This window comes from Pseudophryne corroboree, chromosome 6, assembly GCF_028390025.1.
Source record: "Pseudophryne corroboree isolate aPseCor3 chromosome 6, aPseCor3.hap2, whole genome shotgun sequence".
Classification (NCBI taxonomy): domain Eukaryota; kingdom Metazoa; phylum Chordata; class Amphibia; order Anura; family Myobatrachidae; genus Pseudophryne; species Pseudophryne corroboree.
Window position 1 is genome coordinate 571057030 of NC_086449.1, and position 18036 is coordinate 571075065.

Genomic DNA, 18036 nt, shown 5'->3' on the forward strand with positions numbered 1-18036 from the left:
CTCCCTACACTGTATTTTGGTCAATAGAATATTCTGTATTATATGAAGATCACTCTGCACTGTATAGAGGTCCTTAGAATATTCTCTATTTTCTGTAGGCCACACACCTTCCAAAAAAGAACATGTGGAAAATTGCCTATAACAGTCCAGATTCTAGCTGTCATTTATCTAGTACAGTACATTCTATAAAATAACTAGAACCTCATTGGTTGCTATGGGCAACTTCACCACCTGTCCTCTTTGGAAAGTTTCTGCGTTTCACCCTTTGTCACACTTAGGTTTATTCTGTGTGTATGTTGTATGGGACACTGGCTACTGTATATACCAATGAGTGCAGGCCTTCAGGCTTCATTGCATGTTCACATGGAAGTGTAATTTGAAATGTAGTCCCAGTATCTCAAACAGAGAATGTGATGTGTAGTCTGACAGCCAAGGCATTCCATCTCTATGCTGAATGATTAGAAAGTGTTATTTACTATTGGAAGTCTTGAGTGGGAGTGTATGGGTTACGGCCGTTAGGTCGACACTCATTAGGTTGACCACTGAAGGTCGACAATGCCATTAGGTCGACATGCATTAGGTCGACATGTACTAGGTCGACAGGTCAAAGGTCAACATGAGTTTTTCACATTTTCTTTTTTCATTTTTTAGATTTTTTCATACTTAAACGATCCATGTGGACTATGATTGGAACAGTAATCTGAGCCGAGCAAAGCGGTAGCAGAGTGAGGCACCTTGCCAGAAGCATGGCGAGCAAAGCGAGCCATGCGAGGGGACATGGGCCCTCATTCCGAGTTGTTAGCTCGCTAGCTGCTTTTAGCAGCATTGCACACGCTAAGCCGCCGCCCTCTGGGAGTGTATCTTAGCTTAGCAGAATTGCGATTAGAAATTTCTTTGCAGTTTCTGAGTAGCTCGAGACTTACTTAGCCATTGCGATCAGTTCAGTCAGTTTCGTTCCTGGTTTGACGTCACAATCACACCCAGCGTTCGCCCAGACACTCCCACGTTTCTTCAGACACTCCCGCGTTTTTCCCAGAAACGGCAGCGTTTTTTCGCACACTCCCATAAAACGGCCAGTTTCTGCCCAGAAACACCCACTTCCTGTCAGTCACACTCCGATCACCAGAACGATGAAAAATCCTCGTTATGCCGTGAGTAAAATACCTAACTTTTGTGTAAAATAACTAAGCGCATGCGCGCTGCGAACCTTGTGCATGCGCAGTAAGCGACTAATCGCAATATAGCGAAAATCGGCAACGAGCGAACAACTCGGAATGACCCCCATGGTGCACTAATTTGGGTTCCCTGTCACTTTACGGAGAAAACGACACCAAAAACAGTCAGAAATCTCATGTCGACCTTTTGACATATAGACCTAGTACATGTCGACCTAATGACCATGTAGACCTATTGTCCCTGTTGACCTAATGCATGTCGACCTTCCATGGTTGACCTAATGACTGTCGACCTTAGTTGTGTCTATCCAACGACCCAACCCGGAGTCTATTATAATCAATTAATCATTCCAGTCTCACATACTTGGGGAGAGCTCTACCTGAATGGAGACTATGGGTGATCTACTGAAGATTCCAAAACAGACAAGTGGTGGTGTAGCAACTAATCAGATTCTGCCTATCATAGAAAAATTATAGCTAGAATCTGATTGGTTGCTACGTTCAACACCACCACTTGCCTGTTTTAGAAACTTTAGTAAATCTACCCCTATGCCTACTGCAAAGATTGGGCTAGACTGTAAGCACTGCGGAGTATACCAAATAGTACATCACAGATTTCCTTACTGTTGCACAACTAGACAGTTCATAAACTTTCACTGTGTCATTTGGGATTTTGAGCTACTATGATTTCTCTTTCACCTGCACCTGTAATATGTACAGTATTATATCAAAAACAGTGTCAACAATAATTTATTGTTATAGTGTCTGTGACTACACTTCATGGGCGAAATGTAATAGGGTCCGAGTTTATGTGTGAGTACAAACTCGCATCATGCGTATAATGTGGGTTTGTTCCGAAAGTTGCAGTATGTAATAGGCTTCGACTTGGAGGATATGAGTTTATCTGAAATGTGAGTCCATACATGTTTATTTGTGTGCAAACCCTCACCTTGTAATGCGAGTTTCATTACAAGGTGCAAGTTTGATAGAAGCCTGCACTGATCAGCGAGATCCCGACAGGCCTCTGTGTGTGTAAAAATAAAGAAATAGCTAAAAATCTGAAAAAATGTGTGAACCCCTTTCCCACCCAAGCATAACCAACCCCCGGGCTCCTTGTCTGGTAGAATCCCTCTACATGGAAAATATATATATATATACATACTCGCTTAACCCTTCGTGAAGGTTGAATCTCTTCTACAAAATCATCCCAAGTGTTTAAAAACAAATCAAAACACAAGACGCAATCCATTCCAGACATAGCAGAACCCACGTGAGTTCTGTCACTTGTATAGCTGCCAGCCAATTAGCGTCCACTTCCATGGTAACAGTCTGCTGATTGGCTGTGAGTGCGCTGGCTGTCACAGCCAATCAGTGGGCTGTTACCGTGATACTGGCCTCTGATTAGCTGGCAGCTATACAAGTGACAGAACTCATGTGGGTTCCGCCACTTGCGGAAGATCTGGTCTTGCGTTTTTTTTATTTTTTAACCCCTTGTAGAAGAGTAGACTAAGACTAATCTTCGCCAAAGGTTAGGTGAGTATGTATATTTTATTTTTAGCAATGTAGCAGGACTCTACTGGACAAGAAGACCAATTGGCGCCATGGATAAGGTGAGTATATGTTTAAAGTTTTACTTTCTACTGTGTGTGTATACTGTGTTTATTTTAATATTTCTTTTACAGGGGGACTATAGCCACCAGCGGGCTCTTCAATGCCCCACATGCTGAGTACCGGCATGTGAGGGAGGTTTGCTGGGACCTGTAGTTCTGTAAAAGGCAATATTATTTAAATCTGACATTAACTCATAGTTGTAAACGTCGCACCCACCGCAGGATAGCCCTGGGCTTCAGTCAGACCTGGGCTAGACTGGAGAGGGGAAACCCCTTTATTGGGGTCCCCATTTCCACAGAAATAACCAGCCTGGGCTGACTAGTTAGGGGGGCTTAATGCTTTGGCCGGGGTGACCAGTGTCCCCTGGCTGTGGCACTACTCTTCTGCTAGTGGAGCTCGCTGCTGGTTTTAGAAATACCCCTTACTTTTTAGAACCAGGGTCAGTTCCAAGAGCCCAGTGCTAATTCGTTAAATACAGGGAGACTCCTACAGTTTTGTTCCCATATTTTATTAACCAGGGTCAGCTCAAAGAGCCCGAGATGGTTATGCTTGTGGGGAGGGGAGTCCCACACATTTTTTTGTTCAGATTTTTACCTTTTTTTACTTTTACAAACAGAGAAGCATTGCACAGATCACACTGATCTGCCTTGCTTCTCCAACTTGCCAGCCCGAAGCAAATGTATTATTTTGTGATTATTGAATCTGGAGAGTTTAATGGGAAAACATCTGGATGCTTGTTTGGGCCATGTGAGAAGTGGAAATGTGAGTTTAATGTGAGTTCACAAGTTCTCGCAGCCTACTATATGTGCCATTTTGAAACTCGTATGTTTTTAGCAGTAAACTTTTAAAAACTCGCACCCTATTACATTTCATCCAATATAGTTGTCAAATGTTCATTTTATACCATCTTTGTGTCTATTTCAGTTACTGGATTTCATTTGTGGGGTGCTGTTGTGGCCACCGGAGTAGTCTGTACATTCTACTGCACAATGGTTAGTAATCTTCCAATTCATTTTATATAGGATAATTTTTACACTTTTTGTCAAACACATACGCTCTGTTCTCTATAACACATATGTATTTCTTTTACTTTTCATCTGCCTGTGTATCACAATTTGCTTGGGTATGCTCTGATCAATTGGAATCCAGTGCCAAATTATTCAGTCCACCACCTAGCATCCATCTTCAATCTGTGTAGCTGCAGCTGGCGCATGCACCCGTGCCACCCACTATCCCAGAGGCAACCTCCCCATTGGATGCACCATCCATAGGTGCTCCCTGTTCTTACTGAGTGCTGGGGCGGTGAAGTATCTCTTCATCTTGACATTATAGCCCAGCCAGTCCTTTATTAAAATGAAGTAGTAGCTGCCATTAACTTCATAGCTAAGAAGCTTCCGACTGCTGCTCCTTTATGTTGTTGGCCAACACAGAGTGAGGGAATGCTGCTGTGTATCTAAAACCACTTAATGAATGACATTATGTCACCTAGGGGGGGATTAAATTAGTGCCGAATCGATTCACCCGGCGAATCCGCCCGACACTGCTGCACTTTACGCTGCTGGCATCTCGCTCAAAAATGCTCTCTACTCCATAGGGTAGCAAGCACTTTTAGGCAAATTGGGCATTTGCTAGCCGGGTGAAGGGGGCAAATCAGGCTGCTCTTGCCAGCATTTAAAAGCTGCTGTAAAGGCAATGTGCACTCTTCACCCATAATTAAATTACTCCTTAGTGTTAGTCCTCCTCTAGCAGCAAAACACAGAAAGGGGAAAGGAATATTAGAGCTTCTGAAATGGAGTTATTAGTCTTATTTATTTATGAACAGTTAACTTATCTAGCGCAGCAAATTCTGTTGTGCTTTACAATTGGAAACAACAATGATAAAACAATACTGGGTAATAACAGTCATAGAGGTAGGAAGACCCTGCTTGCAAGCTTACAATCTATAGTAACCTTGCAGTCTGATAGATAAATCCCCTGAATAGAGATGACAGACTGCTAAAGCTGGAGCCTGAAATGCAAGGTACACTGGGGGGTCATTCCGAGTTGATCGCTAGCTTAATTTGTTCGCAGCGCAGTGATCAGGCTAAAAATCAGCAGTTCTGCACATGCGTATGCGGCACAATGCGCACGCACAACGTACGGGCAAAACGAACGATGTAGTTTTGCACAGGGTCTAGCGATGCATTTCAGTCGCACTGGTTGCCGCAGAGTTATTGACATGAAGTGGGCGTTTCTGGGTAGCAATGACCGTTTTCAGGGAGTGTGTGGAAAAATGCAGGCGTGCCAGGGAAAACGCAGGCGTGGCTGGGCGAACGCTGGGCTGGTCTGTGATCCTTTCGTTCGCACTTCTGCAAAGCTAAAATACACTCCCAGTGGGCGGCGGCATAGCGTTTGTACGGCTGCTAAAAACTGCTAGCGAGCGATCAACTCAGAATGACCCACACTAATAGAGTAGAGATACTTCATTTAGTGTTCTGTCATTTGGGCTCAGAAAGCTAAGAATAAGTTGTGTGTATTTATTAGATGTTTTGTTTTCTCAAACATCTGTTAGTCTAGTTCCTAAATGTAAGGAAATTTGCTAGCTTAGGGGCACGTATTGCCAACCATCAAGATTATAAATGAATCATATGATGCAAGACAATTTAATTAACCAAATCAGAAACAGTAGAAAAAAATAGTGCAATTTGTATATAATATTCTATACAATTAACTTAATGGGATGGTATCGGGATCCTGGTGCTTGGGATGCCGTCAGTCAAAATACTGACAACGGCAACCCTGAAGTTCAAGATCCAAACACTTAAATGGTAAGTAGAGTGCCCTAATCCTAAACCCTCCTATAACCCTAACCCTCCTTACCCGCAGCCTGATTCCCCCCCCCCCCCCCTCTATCCCTGCAGTCTAACCCTAACCCTCCCTGGTGATGCCTAACCCTATCCCTTCCCCCCCTCCCCGCAGCCTAAACCTAGCCCTCCCTCCCCCACAGCCTAATCCTAACCCTCCACGAGGGTGACTAATCCAAACCCACCCAACCCCACACACAGCCTAACACTCCCCCAGTAGCCTACCTCCGGCGTCCCGTAAAATCCTCGTTAGTGATCAATGTTGGGATCCCGGCGCCAGCATTCCGAGTAGTGTCTGGATTCCGGCATTGATATTTCAACTGCTGGGATCCTGGCTGCCGGAATCCTGACCTGATCCTAACTAAATAGCATATGAAAATATTAGACCTTTAACAATAGGACTTATTTTCTAGTATAAAAAAAAAAGCAGAACAGTATAGATCGAGCCTGTATTTATAGAAAATATCACATAGTGTATAAAATATATTTAGACTACATAATTCAGAAAAAAACAAAACAGAAACAATGTCAGTTAATGACAACTGTTCAGAGGTATATAAGATGGAAAGCCAAAAATGCAACCTTAATGGGAATTTTGAGAGAAAATTACAAACTTCTTTGAAAAGAGAGTTTCTGAGATCCATAGCTTCAACACTCAGGTTATGTGGTCTTAGATGTTAGATAAATAAGTAGATTACATATTGAAATAAGATTCCTCCATATTCAGATAACTGAGGCCAGAAACTATATTTTGTTTGCTTCATTCATCTACTATTAATCAATCTTCTACTGTTAATTTGAATATAAGGAATCCCTTCATATTTGTATCCATGTTCACACAGGGGGTGCTAGTTGCGTCCCTCAAGTGACAACTGTCCTGGATAGTACCAGCAGTTTGGGGCCTACAAATAAAACACAGTATTGGATTTTACTGGTTATTGTTATTTTGATGTCTACTCTGACAGAGAGCATTTTCTCTTAGGGGAAGAGGGGGGGGGGGGGTTATGATCCTTCATTTGGGGCAAAGTGATCTGTCTGGTCTTTCAGCATAAAACTGTAGTTAGTCCTCGTCTTGAAATAACTTGAAAAACTTGTGTGTAATATGGTTCGAGACTCTCTTGTTTCATGGATTCTGGGATACTGTGTATATTGTGTATACATAAGTAGTTCAGTCTCTCATAGTTCATAAGATCTTTGTTTTTATACTTGAGGTATTCAAGTTCTTTATGCCGAAAGTACATGGGAGAGATTTATCAAAGCCTGGAGGGAGATAAAGTGAAGAGAAATGACTAACCAGTCAGCTCCTAACTGCCATGTTTCAGGCTGTGTTTGAAAAATGATCAGGAGCTGATTGGTTGGTACTTTATCTCCTCACTGTATCTCCCTCCAAGCTTTAATACATCTCCCCTCACACCACAATAATTAATGAGCACCTGATGGAGCAATTCAATTATTTCCAGGGGGCCATTAATTATTGCGATTGTCGCGCCCAAATAGACCTTGTGAAAATGTCTAAACCTGTCTAAAGCCCTAGTTAGCATGCCTATTTGGGCACCCAAACCCCAGACTTTTTGCATATTCCTGTTCGTCACCTCAGGAGGCAGCAAACAGAAATGTGGGCACAATCGGCATTCACGCATGATTGGAGCAACAAGTGAATTGCTTCATTGGCCGCCAATTAATTAGCACGGCACATAAAACAATTGAATTCTCCTCTAATAGTCCCTGATTTAAATTGGTGTGATGAATTTACTTTATGCTTTACTACAGCTGTGTGGTTTGCAATTGAGTTTAGATCTGTTTTAAGGGGTTCAGTATGATTTGCCGTTGGAGGGGATGCCGGCTGTCAGTATACTGACAGCGGCATCCCGTCCATCAGAATCCCGACAGACCCCCATTAATCCCCCTAACCCTCACATTATCCCTACCCCAACCCTCCCTTGTGGGTGCCTAACCCTTCCCAGTGGTGCCTAACCCTAACCCTCCCTTCCCCGCTGAATAAACCTAACCCTTCCCATTTGATGCTTAACCCTAACCTCCCCTTCTAAGTGCCTAAACTTAACCCTCCCTCCCCCTGGTCCCTAACCCTAACCTTCCCATCCCTGCTCCCTAACCCTAACCCCCCCTTCTCCTGCCTAAACCTAACCTCCCCCCCCACGGCATAATGCCAGCACACCCCGCTGTGAGGACGATTGGGATGCTGGCTGTCGGTAATGTGACACCGGCATCCCGAGCGACGTCAGTATGTAGATGCTGGCATTGCATCCTCCTTCGGTATCCCGGTATTGGTATATTGACCGCCGGGATCCCATCCATCGGAAAGCTAACTGCTTCCCGTTTTAAGATCTGTCACTGATTAATGAAGATCTGAGGCAAAGGAATACATGTGATGGATTATTTGTTAGACCTTGTAGTGCAAATATGTCCACTTCAGTAGTTTGGATACTGTCAGAATTCACTTCTTGGTCTGACATTGTTATGGTAAATGAACGCATGTTGGCTATAGAGTCTTTTTTTCTACTGTTGCAAAAAGTGTTGCATGGCATGCTGTTAGAGGTAGCTCCTTTCTAGTAGTGTGATGGTGACTCACTGTATGCATTATACTTAATATAAGGAACCCAAAGAAATGATACAACATAAAGGGGTTAAATCTTCTTGCTGTTTTACAATCGGACTGTGTGGGAGGGAGGCATAGGATAACTCTTGTAGAAGCTAAATAGGAGATATATTCTTAACTGCTGTCTTTTGCATATGAAGCAGTATCATTACACATTTGGCCACACAAGGGCAGTAGACTTATAATAATTGAAGAAGAGCTTCATTAGTTTATTCCCAATTAACCCATTAAACTTTGTAATACTAAAACCACATTCAACCTTTAACTAATTAAATGAATGGCCCTTACATGACCTTATTATAACATACCAATTGAATTAAACCCCTTAAGAAAAAACTTATCTATATCTGAAATAACGACACGGACACAATAACAGCTTGGCTTAAAGGTCACAGCTTTTTATTCAATTATAATTAACCTAAAGGGGGGTACACACGGAGAGATCCGTACTTAAAATCTAAGCAATCTTGCTAGATTGCTTATATTTTAAGCATGGATCTGCCGTGTGTATGCCCTCCAGCGATAGCGATGCGCGGCCCCGCGCATCGCTATCGCCGATGCTAGATTGAGCTGCATGCAGGCTCAATCTAGCGGGTCGCTCACTTCACCGTTGTGTGAAGTGAGCGGCCCCCGTCGGCTTTCCCCCTCGCTCAGCACATCGCGCTGTGCTGAGCGGGGTGAGAGATGTGTGCTGAGCGGTCTGTGTTAAGATCGCTCAGCACACATCTCTCCCGTGAGTACCCCCCTTTAGAGGAAAGGTGTCCAGGAGATGCTGCAATCTCAGTTCCAGCCTTATCCGTTTAACTAATTCCTGACGCACTAATGTCGTGGGGGCTCACCTCACCTTCCGGACACAGTCTGAACGCTCCCGCACTAGAAGCGCCCAGGTCCCCTGCACCGAGCAGGACAAATTAGTCAAGGACATTATAGGGTAGGTGCCCCAAAACGATCTATTGCGTCACAGAAAGCCACAGAGACTCAGTGCTCTCCCGCCATGCTGCGTCTCCCCTGAATGGGGAAAAAGAAGCAATCAACAAAGCAGTAACAAGTGGGTGGGAGGGCGGGCTCCAGTGGAAAATTCAGCAAGAGGCTGCCTGCACAAAACAGCCTCCTTAAATACGGTTGTGTCTATGTTACCTTCGTGCTCAGGACCTGGAAGTGACAAAACGAGAGGGCAGGAGACAACTTCCACCCTTACTGCACCTAAATGTTTTCTTTGTTCTCCGTTCGTTTGAGGTAAAAAAAAAAATTCTATGTAGCAGTGGATGCTCGCCATGCTTCGGGCTTGGTGTCTCGCTCCGCTCTGCTTCGCTCGTCACACTTTACTATTCCAAATAGATTGTGACATGGACCCAGGGGGTTATGGGAAAGGTCCTCACCGCGAAGGTAAACTAGACGCTACCCCTTAAATACCCTTCCACAACATCAACACCCCCAAGTCCTAATTGGCTCAACCCCTACACTGACAACAACACACCACCCAGCTGAATCTGCATAGTAACAAAGGCTGTCATATCCAGCCAATCGGAAAAAAACAGGATTCTTATTTAGCCTCATGCCTATTCAGCCTTCTAAGAGAAACATAGAAAAATACAACACTATAGTGGGCGCTAATCAATTGTTTTTTAAAGAAAGATAAATGATCAAGTCCCATGCAATATTCTAATGGCTGCCCTCACAAGGTAGATCAGGATATCCACTGAAATGTGATAGGAGACTACGGAAGAATAGTAGTGGGCGCGCACAATTTAAATATAGAAAATTAGATAGGTTGGCTGCTGGTTTGATTAGTATATTTCATTTATAAAAAATATTTTTTTTAATTTTAATATGATTCCTTAAAAATAAAAATTCATAATACCCATAGAAAACGACAAGGGAGAAAAACTTACAATCACTGGGATCCTTGTAATTAGCAATTGCTGGTTTAAATATTGCAGGTTAAGAATATGCATGCATAAGCTGTTGGTTAGTTGCAACTCTATGGGGCCGATTCAGACCTGATCACTAGGCTGCGTTTTCTCACAGCCTGCGATCAGATCTGAGCTGCACATGCGATTGCACCATAATGCGCAGGCGCGACGGTCTGCAGCAACGGGGATTGCCGGTCAGGGATGGTGCGAAAATTCTCCCTTGTCATTTTCAATGGGTATTATGAATTTCTATTTTTAAGGAATCATATTACATTTGTAAAAAAATCTTTTTAATAAATTAAATATACTAATCAAACCAGCAGCTGACTTATCTAATTTTCATAATTCAAATTGTGTGCCCACACTACTTTTCTTCCGTAGTCTCCTTTTCAGCCTTCGTCTGTCCGTACAATGTGAAGATCAGTTCCAATGACGCACATTTGTAGCAGCTCTCAAAAAGCAATAAGGACAAGGTGGAAATACGGATATTGAAGCAGTCAGAGATAAAAATTAAATCGATGTAGCAAGTTGAAAGACATCAAAAAGTCTTCCAGTTAGTGGTGAAAGCTGCAATATCTTATTGATATTGTTCAGGGTTCCTTGTGTTACTTATGGTTCTGGTATGAATGGTCGACAATGTTAAGGTCGACACTCATTAGGTCGACCACTATTGGTCGACATTGACATGGTCGACATGGACTCATGGTCGACACATGAAAATGGTCAACACGTGAAAGGTCGACGCATGAAAAGGTCGACATGATGTATTTTTTTACTTTTTTAGTGTCGTTTTCTGTGTAAAGTGACAGGGAACCCCAATTAGTGCACCACGTCCCCTCGCATGGCTCGCTATGCTCGACATGGTTCGGGCAAGGTGCCTCGCTCCACTACCGCTGCACTCGGCACAGGTTACCGTTCCCAATCGTAGTCCACATGGATCGTAAAGTATGAACAAATTCCAAAAAATAAAATAAAATGTGAAAAACTCATGTCGACCTTTTCATGTGTCGACCATTTGTTCATGTCGACCATGTCAATGTCGACCAATAGTGGTCGACCTAATGAGTGTCGACCTTAACATTGTCGACCATCTGACCGGATACCGTTACATATAGCCTCCGAAAGTTCTTCTGTAGAGCAGTTTAAGCATGAAGATGAAGTTATGTTTGGTCTGGATTTAGGGCCTTTGGTGGTTATTCCGAGTTGATCACTCGCTAGCAGTTTTTTGCAGCCGTGCAAATGCTATGCCGCCTCCCACTGGGAGTGTATTTTAGCTTTGCAGAAGTGCGAACGAAAGGATCACAGAGCGGCTACAAAGTTTTTTTGTGCAGTTTCAGAGTAGCTCAAAACCTACTCAGCGCTTGCGATCACTTCACACTGTTCAGTTCCTGTTTTGACGTCACAAACACGCCCTGCGTTCGCCAAGCCATGCCTGCGTTTTTCCTGGCACGCCTGCGATTTTCTGAACACTCTCTGAAAACGGTCAGTTGCCACCCGGAAACGCCCACTTCATGTCAATCACTCTGCGGCAACCAGGGCAACTGAAATGCTTCGCTAGACCCTGTGTGAAACTACATCTAAGTTGTAATAGTACGTCACGCGTGCACATTGCGCCGCATACACATGCGCAGAAGTGCCATTTTTTTTGCATCATCGCTGTGCAGCGAACGAATGCAGCTAGCGATCAACTCGGAATGACCACCTTTGTACCAACATCACGGTATATGTTTGCAGCTTATCTGGAACTTTTACGTAATGGGAGGGCTTTTCTGTCATTTAAATGATGTACTTATTAGAAAGCCTGTGGTTTTTGGGTGGAGGGAGTGGGGTGAAGCCAACCACTGGTAGTAGTGGGCTAATGGAGGCCACAGATTCAGCAGTAAGAGCTAGCAGTAAGAGTGGGCCAGCGGTTATCTTCCACTCTTTAACCTAACGGCACCCAGCTGACATTTCAGGGGCACAGTGAGTTTTAAAACAGAGGATATCCCCAGACAGAGGTAGGAACACATATTGATGCGCTGTCAGTAGTGGTGCCTCAGGAAGCCTCTCAGTATATGAAGGTATATACTGGTATTGAAGTTCATTGGTCTTTAGCCAAATCTACCATAAAATTCTAGACCAGATGTTGTATTACTTTTGACCAGGACTTAGTATGATGGATGGGCACTGCTGGTAGTACTAGGGCCCTAGGGGGTCTAATTGTGATGTTGGTTCAGCAGTGATAGGCAGTCTTTACCTTAGTAAGGCAAAATAGCTCTATTATATTCTCAATTAAACTCTGGCAGTAAGGAAGTATACTGATGAATATTAAATATATATATATATATATATATGCAGAGCTGCTGCTGGGGATACATTTCAATTTGCCAAATAATGAATCTTGCAAAAGCTTAAACAATGTGTCTGTATTTTACATAGTTTACAGTATTTATTTGATTCCTTTATTTGGAAGGATGTATTAATGATGACTTTTAGGAGCGACAAATTTTTATGTTGCTATTGTCTGAGCAGAGCACATTCTATACCAACTTTAAGGCCTTGGTCTATCGATTTACAGACAAATATTGGTGTTGTAATTTGTGGCTTTGTTTTGGAGTTATGTGGCAAAACAACCTCCTGCCATTTACAATTCATCAAAATTGTACTCTGCAAACTATGACAGTTGGTGAACTCTCCCTGCAAACCTGCTGGGTGACCTAGAACATGTTACCTGCTGGGTGGTCTGAAAACTGTGACAGTTATACCCCTTTTAGACTGCCTGAGGCGGGTCGCAACTGGGAGCCTGACATGGGAGCTTCCAGGGTGTGACTCGCCTCAGGCCCCCCGCCTATTGCCCGGTTGTTGACGTCAGCGATGACGCGGCGGGGGCAGTGCTTGGAGATTACATGATCTCCAAGCACCACCCATCCACAAGCTCCTATTCACACCGCACAGCGAGCCGGGTAAAACACGAGTTCAACGCTGACTGTGTACCTTGAATACTGTGTACAATTCTGGGCACCTTACTACAAAAAGGATATCCTGGAGCTAGAAAAGGTTCAGAGGCGGGCAACCAAACTAATTAAGGGTATGGAGACGCTGGAATACGAGGAAAGGCTTGCAAGACTATGCATGTTTACACTGGAAAAGAGAAGATTAAGAGGGGACATGATCAACATTTACAAATATATAAGGGGACAATATACAGATCTTGCACAGGACCTGTTTTTGGTTAGATCAACACAGAGAACTCGTGGACACTCGCTCAGGTTAGAGGAGAGGAGATTCCGCACAATACGGCGTAAAGGCTTTTTTACGGTAAGGACGATAAGTGTTTGGGAATTCCCTGCCTGAGGGAGTTGTAATGGCCAGCTCAGTCAACACCTTTAAGAATGGGTTAGATAAAATTCCTAATGGATAAGGATATCCAGGGTTACGGGGCATAGTCACGCACTATGGTTATTATAAAAAAGAGGGGTAAAACGTAACGGCAGTCATCAACTTCAGTCAAAATTTTATACAAAATAATTGTGCATAGGAGACCACAAATAGGTTGAACTCGATGGACAATTGTCTTTTTTCAACCTTAGATACTATGTAACTATGTAACCCTGGTTTCTGCCAGGATTGAAATACCGGGACGACCCGAGATATTTCCCCTGGCACCTTTCAGACCGCACATGAACACGGGTTATGCGTGCTCATGTGCAATAACTCGTGTTCAAAGCCGGCAGTCTGAAAGGGGTATTATTAGCAGCTACCCAGTAAGCAGGGATTTTTCAACATTTTACTCCTAAAAGGGGTAAAATGTTAAGACCAGCAAACCTTTACAGTACATGGTTGTAGTGGCTATAAGGTTACTGTTTTAAAATGTATTGTTTGCTATCTGCTTTTTAAAGAGAACATTTTTAAAATTAGATTAGTGGTTACTGTTTTATAAAGTTTGCAGAACGGTTTGTAAGGTTTTTTAATAAATGGATTAGGTGTTATTATTCTACAGTTTACAGATTGCTTTTCTTTAGGGGCAACTACTTCTAGTAATTTAAATAGCTCAGCAGGGTGCCTGATAAATTACCCTTACCCCAGGTTTATTATTTACAGAAATAAAGAAATAACAATCTGATGCTTTTTAAATAGAGGGAAAAATTCCAGATTCCCAGACGAATATATTTTCAAATTTTTGGGTGATAAGTCTGTAATTATTCTGCCAGCAGCGCTGAATACATGTTCAGTTTATACATTAGAAATCAGAACATGAACAGGAAAGAGTTTTAAATCTGGATAATTCTGGCCACTGCTTCTTGTGCCTGAATTCCACCGGATCCCAGACAGGTCAAATGCTGCAGAACAATTATGTACACTTACATCCTTGGGCTTAACAGTGTATCACCGGGCCAAACTATGGGGGAGAAGGGGAGTCATACATGTCTACATATCCACAGGCCTACTCTCTGCTCTTCTGCTTAGGTGGACAGTAAAGCCCAGGTGCTTCCAATGTTTCTTGTCAGTAAATTGCAGAATTGGGATTTTCTTGATATTCTCTTTCATTGTGATGTATAGAATTTTTCTTGTGTTAGTTTATGCTGATTTTTCTCATGTCCTTGGAAACAGTTTTATAGACACTTTGGTGACTTTAAGTAATATAATCATTACCATAAAGTTGTTGTGAGCCCTTCGAAGCTCTGACACACTTCCTTTTCTTGCTGTATGAATGGCTGATGGAAGATTTGGTGTAAACTTTTCCTACCAGAGCTGCAGTTAAATATTTGTCTCTCTTCCTGACCATTTCTACACATATGGAGGTTTGAATCAGCAATCTGTGCTGTGGCTTACTATTCTTCAAGACTTTTAAAACATGTCTCTTCATCTTCACCAATTACCACTTCTTAAATCCCATCATCAATACCGCTTTGGCCAGCATCATCTTCAGGATCAGCGTTTGTATCTTGATGAATGGTTGCGTGAGGGCAGCAGCTTGTTGTGGTGATCACCTCCCAAACTAATTATCCTGCATTACCTTGTGCTATAAGCTTATAGATATAGATCATTTCTTGACTTCTTTATACGCAATGTACTGTTCACCCACTTCTCCAGGCATCAGATTTCTACTTCTTAACACAATTCTAGCTGCTCGGGCTCCCCTTGAGAGGGGTGGCCGGGGAGTCCAGAGCGACACTACTGAGCTGTGTGTCCCAGCAAAACACTACTCCAGGCCTACGCCTGTTGCAATGTTTTTCATTATTTCTCATACGTCCTAGAGGATGCTGGGGACTCCAAAAGGACCATGGGGTATAGACTGGATCCGCAGGAGACATGGGCACACTAAAAGATTTTGACTGGGTGTAAACTGGCTCCTCCCTCTATGCCCCTCCTCCAGACCTCAGTTAGATTCTGTGCCCAGGAGTGACTGGACACACACTAGGGGAGCTCTACTGAGTTTCTCTGGAAAGACTTTTGTTAGGTTTTTTATTTTCAGGGAGACCTGCTGGCTACAGGCTCCCTGCATCGTGGGACTGAGGGGAGAGCAGTCAGACCTACTTCTTCTTAGTTCAAAGGCTCTGCTTCTTAGGCTACTGGACACCATTACCTCCAGAGGGTTCGATCACTTGGTGCGCCTAGCTGCTTGTTCCCGGAGCTGCGCCGTCACCCCCCTCATAGAAGCCAGAAGTAAGAAGCCGGGTGAGTATTAGAAGAACAGAAGACTTCAGTGACAGCAGAAGACTTCAGTAACGGAGGTACAGCGCAGCGGTCGCGCTGCACTCCATGCTCCCACACACCAACGGCACTCACAGGGTGCAGGGCGCTGGGGGGGAGCGCCCTGGGCAGCAAGTTACTGAGGGTCATTTCACTACTGGCAAAAGAGGCATATTCGGTGCCCAAGCACCGTGTACGTTACCCCAGCCAGTATAAAAAATTTAAATTTAAGTGGGACTACAGCGCGCTGGGAAGGGGCGGGGCTTAGCCGTACAGCTCACCAGCGCCATTTTCTCTCTTCACAGCTGCTGCAGAGACGCTGGCCCGGACCTCCACTCTCCTTACAAGTACTGGGGAGCAAAACGGGGGGGGGGGGGGGGGGGAGTTGGTTGGCACATGCAATTTGGTGCTATATATGTATATATAATTACAGCGCAGCCATCATATATTATTTCTTTAGTATTATATGTGCGCTGGGGTGTGAGCTGGCATACTTCCTCTGTGTTCTCTCTACATGCTTCCCTGTGGGTCTGTCCCCTTTTGGCCGGTGTGAGTGTGGGTGTGTCGGTACTGCGTGTCGACATGTCTGAGGCTGAGTGTTCCTCCCCGGAGGAAGTTACTGGGGGCGCGGAGAAAGATTTGGGAATGACTCTGTTGGCACAGCCGACTGCTGATTGGGTGAATATGTTGAGTACATTGAATGTAAATGTGGCGTTATTGTCTAAGAGGCTGGATAATCTGATTCTCAGACACAAACGTGGAGAAAATCCATGAAGGACGCCTTGTCTCAGGTACAGACCCCCTCATGGTAACAAAAACGTTCATTTACCCAGATGGCAGATACAGATACCGACACAGACTCTGATTCCAGTGTCGACTTCAATGAGGCCACTTTACATCCGAAAGTGGTTAAGAGTATTCAGTACATGATTGTGGCTATTAAGGATGTTTTACATATTTCTGAGGAACCTCCGGTTCCAGATACAAGGGTTTGTTTATTTAAAGGGAAAAAGCCTGAGGTGAAGTTTCCCCCCTCTCATGAACTGAACGCTCTTTGTGAAAAGGCTTGGGAGTCACCTGACAAAAGGTGGCAGATTCCCAAGAGAATTTTTATGGCATATCCTTTCCATTCTGACGACAGGGAGAAATGGGAGTCGTCACCCAACACGGACAAGGCTCTGTCCCGACTGTCCAAGAAGGTGGCGCTTCCGTCTCCTGAGACGGCTGCCCCCAAGGATCCGGCGGATCGCAAGCAGGAGACGACATTGAAGGCCATTTTTGTTGCTACTGGTGCACTACTCAGGCCTGCTGTGGCGTCGGCGTGGGTGAGTAGTGCTATTGCTAAGTGGGCAGATAATTTAGCTTCTGATATCGATACCCTTGATAAGGATAACATTCTTTTGACTCTTGGCTATATCAAGGACGCTGCAGATTACCTGAAGGATGCAGCGAGAGATATTGGCCTCTTGGGATCAAGGGCCAATGCCATGGCGGTCTCGGCCAGGAGGTCGCTGTGGATTCATCAATTGAATGCTGATGCCGACTCAAAGAAAACTATGGAAGCTCTCCCTTTTAAAGGTAGTGTCTTGTTTGGTGACGGCCTTGCTGACCTGGTGCCTACCGCTACTGCGGGTAAGTCATCTTTTCTTCCTTATGTTCCCGCACAACAGAAAAAGGCACCCCATTATCAGATGCAGTCCTTTCGGCCTAATAAATACAAAAAAGGAAGGGGTTCGTCCTTCCTCGCTTCAAAAGGTAGAGGAAGGGGAAAAATGTCGCCTGCTGTGTCTGGCGCCCAGGACCAAAAGTCCTCCCCCGCCTCTGCCAAGTCCACCGCATGACGCTGGGGCTCCCCTACGGGAGTCCGTGCCGGTGGGGGCTGTCTCCGTATCTTCACTCAGGTCTGGTTTCAATCGGCCCTGGATCCTTGGGTCTTAGACATAGTGTCCCAAGGGTACAAACTGGAGTTTTAGGAGATGCCCTCCCGCCGCTTTTTCAAATCGGCCTTGCCAGTTTCTCTTCCAGAAAGAGAAGTAGTAAACGCTGCGATACAAAAGCTGTGTCAACAGAGGGTCATTGTCCCGGTTCCCCCGTCCCAACGGGGGGAAGGGTTCTATTCGAGCCTCTTTGTCGCGCTGAAGCCGGACGGCTCGGTCACACCGATTCTGAATCTAAAATCCCTCAATCCATACTTGAAAACTTTC

The 18036-nt window shown here is 44.3% G+C and overlaps 1 protein-coding gene across 1 annotated transcript in view; it reads left to right on the forward strand.

The window, feature by feature from the left end:
* LOC134932949 (sodium-coupled monocarboxylate transporter 1) overlaps positions 1-18036 on the forward strand; it is a 65992-nt gene that overhangs the window by 14470 nt on the left and 33486 nt on the right. Inside the window, exon 4 of the mRNA XM_063927827.1 lies at positions 3711-3778. Coding sequence (XP_063783897.1) covers positions 3711-3778 — 68 coding nt within the window. The remainder of the gene's footprint in view (positions 1-3710; positions 3779-18036) is intronic.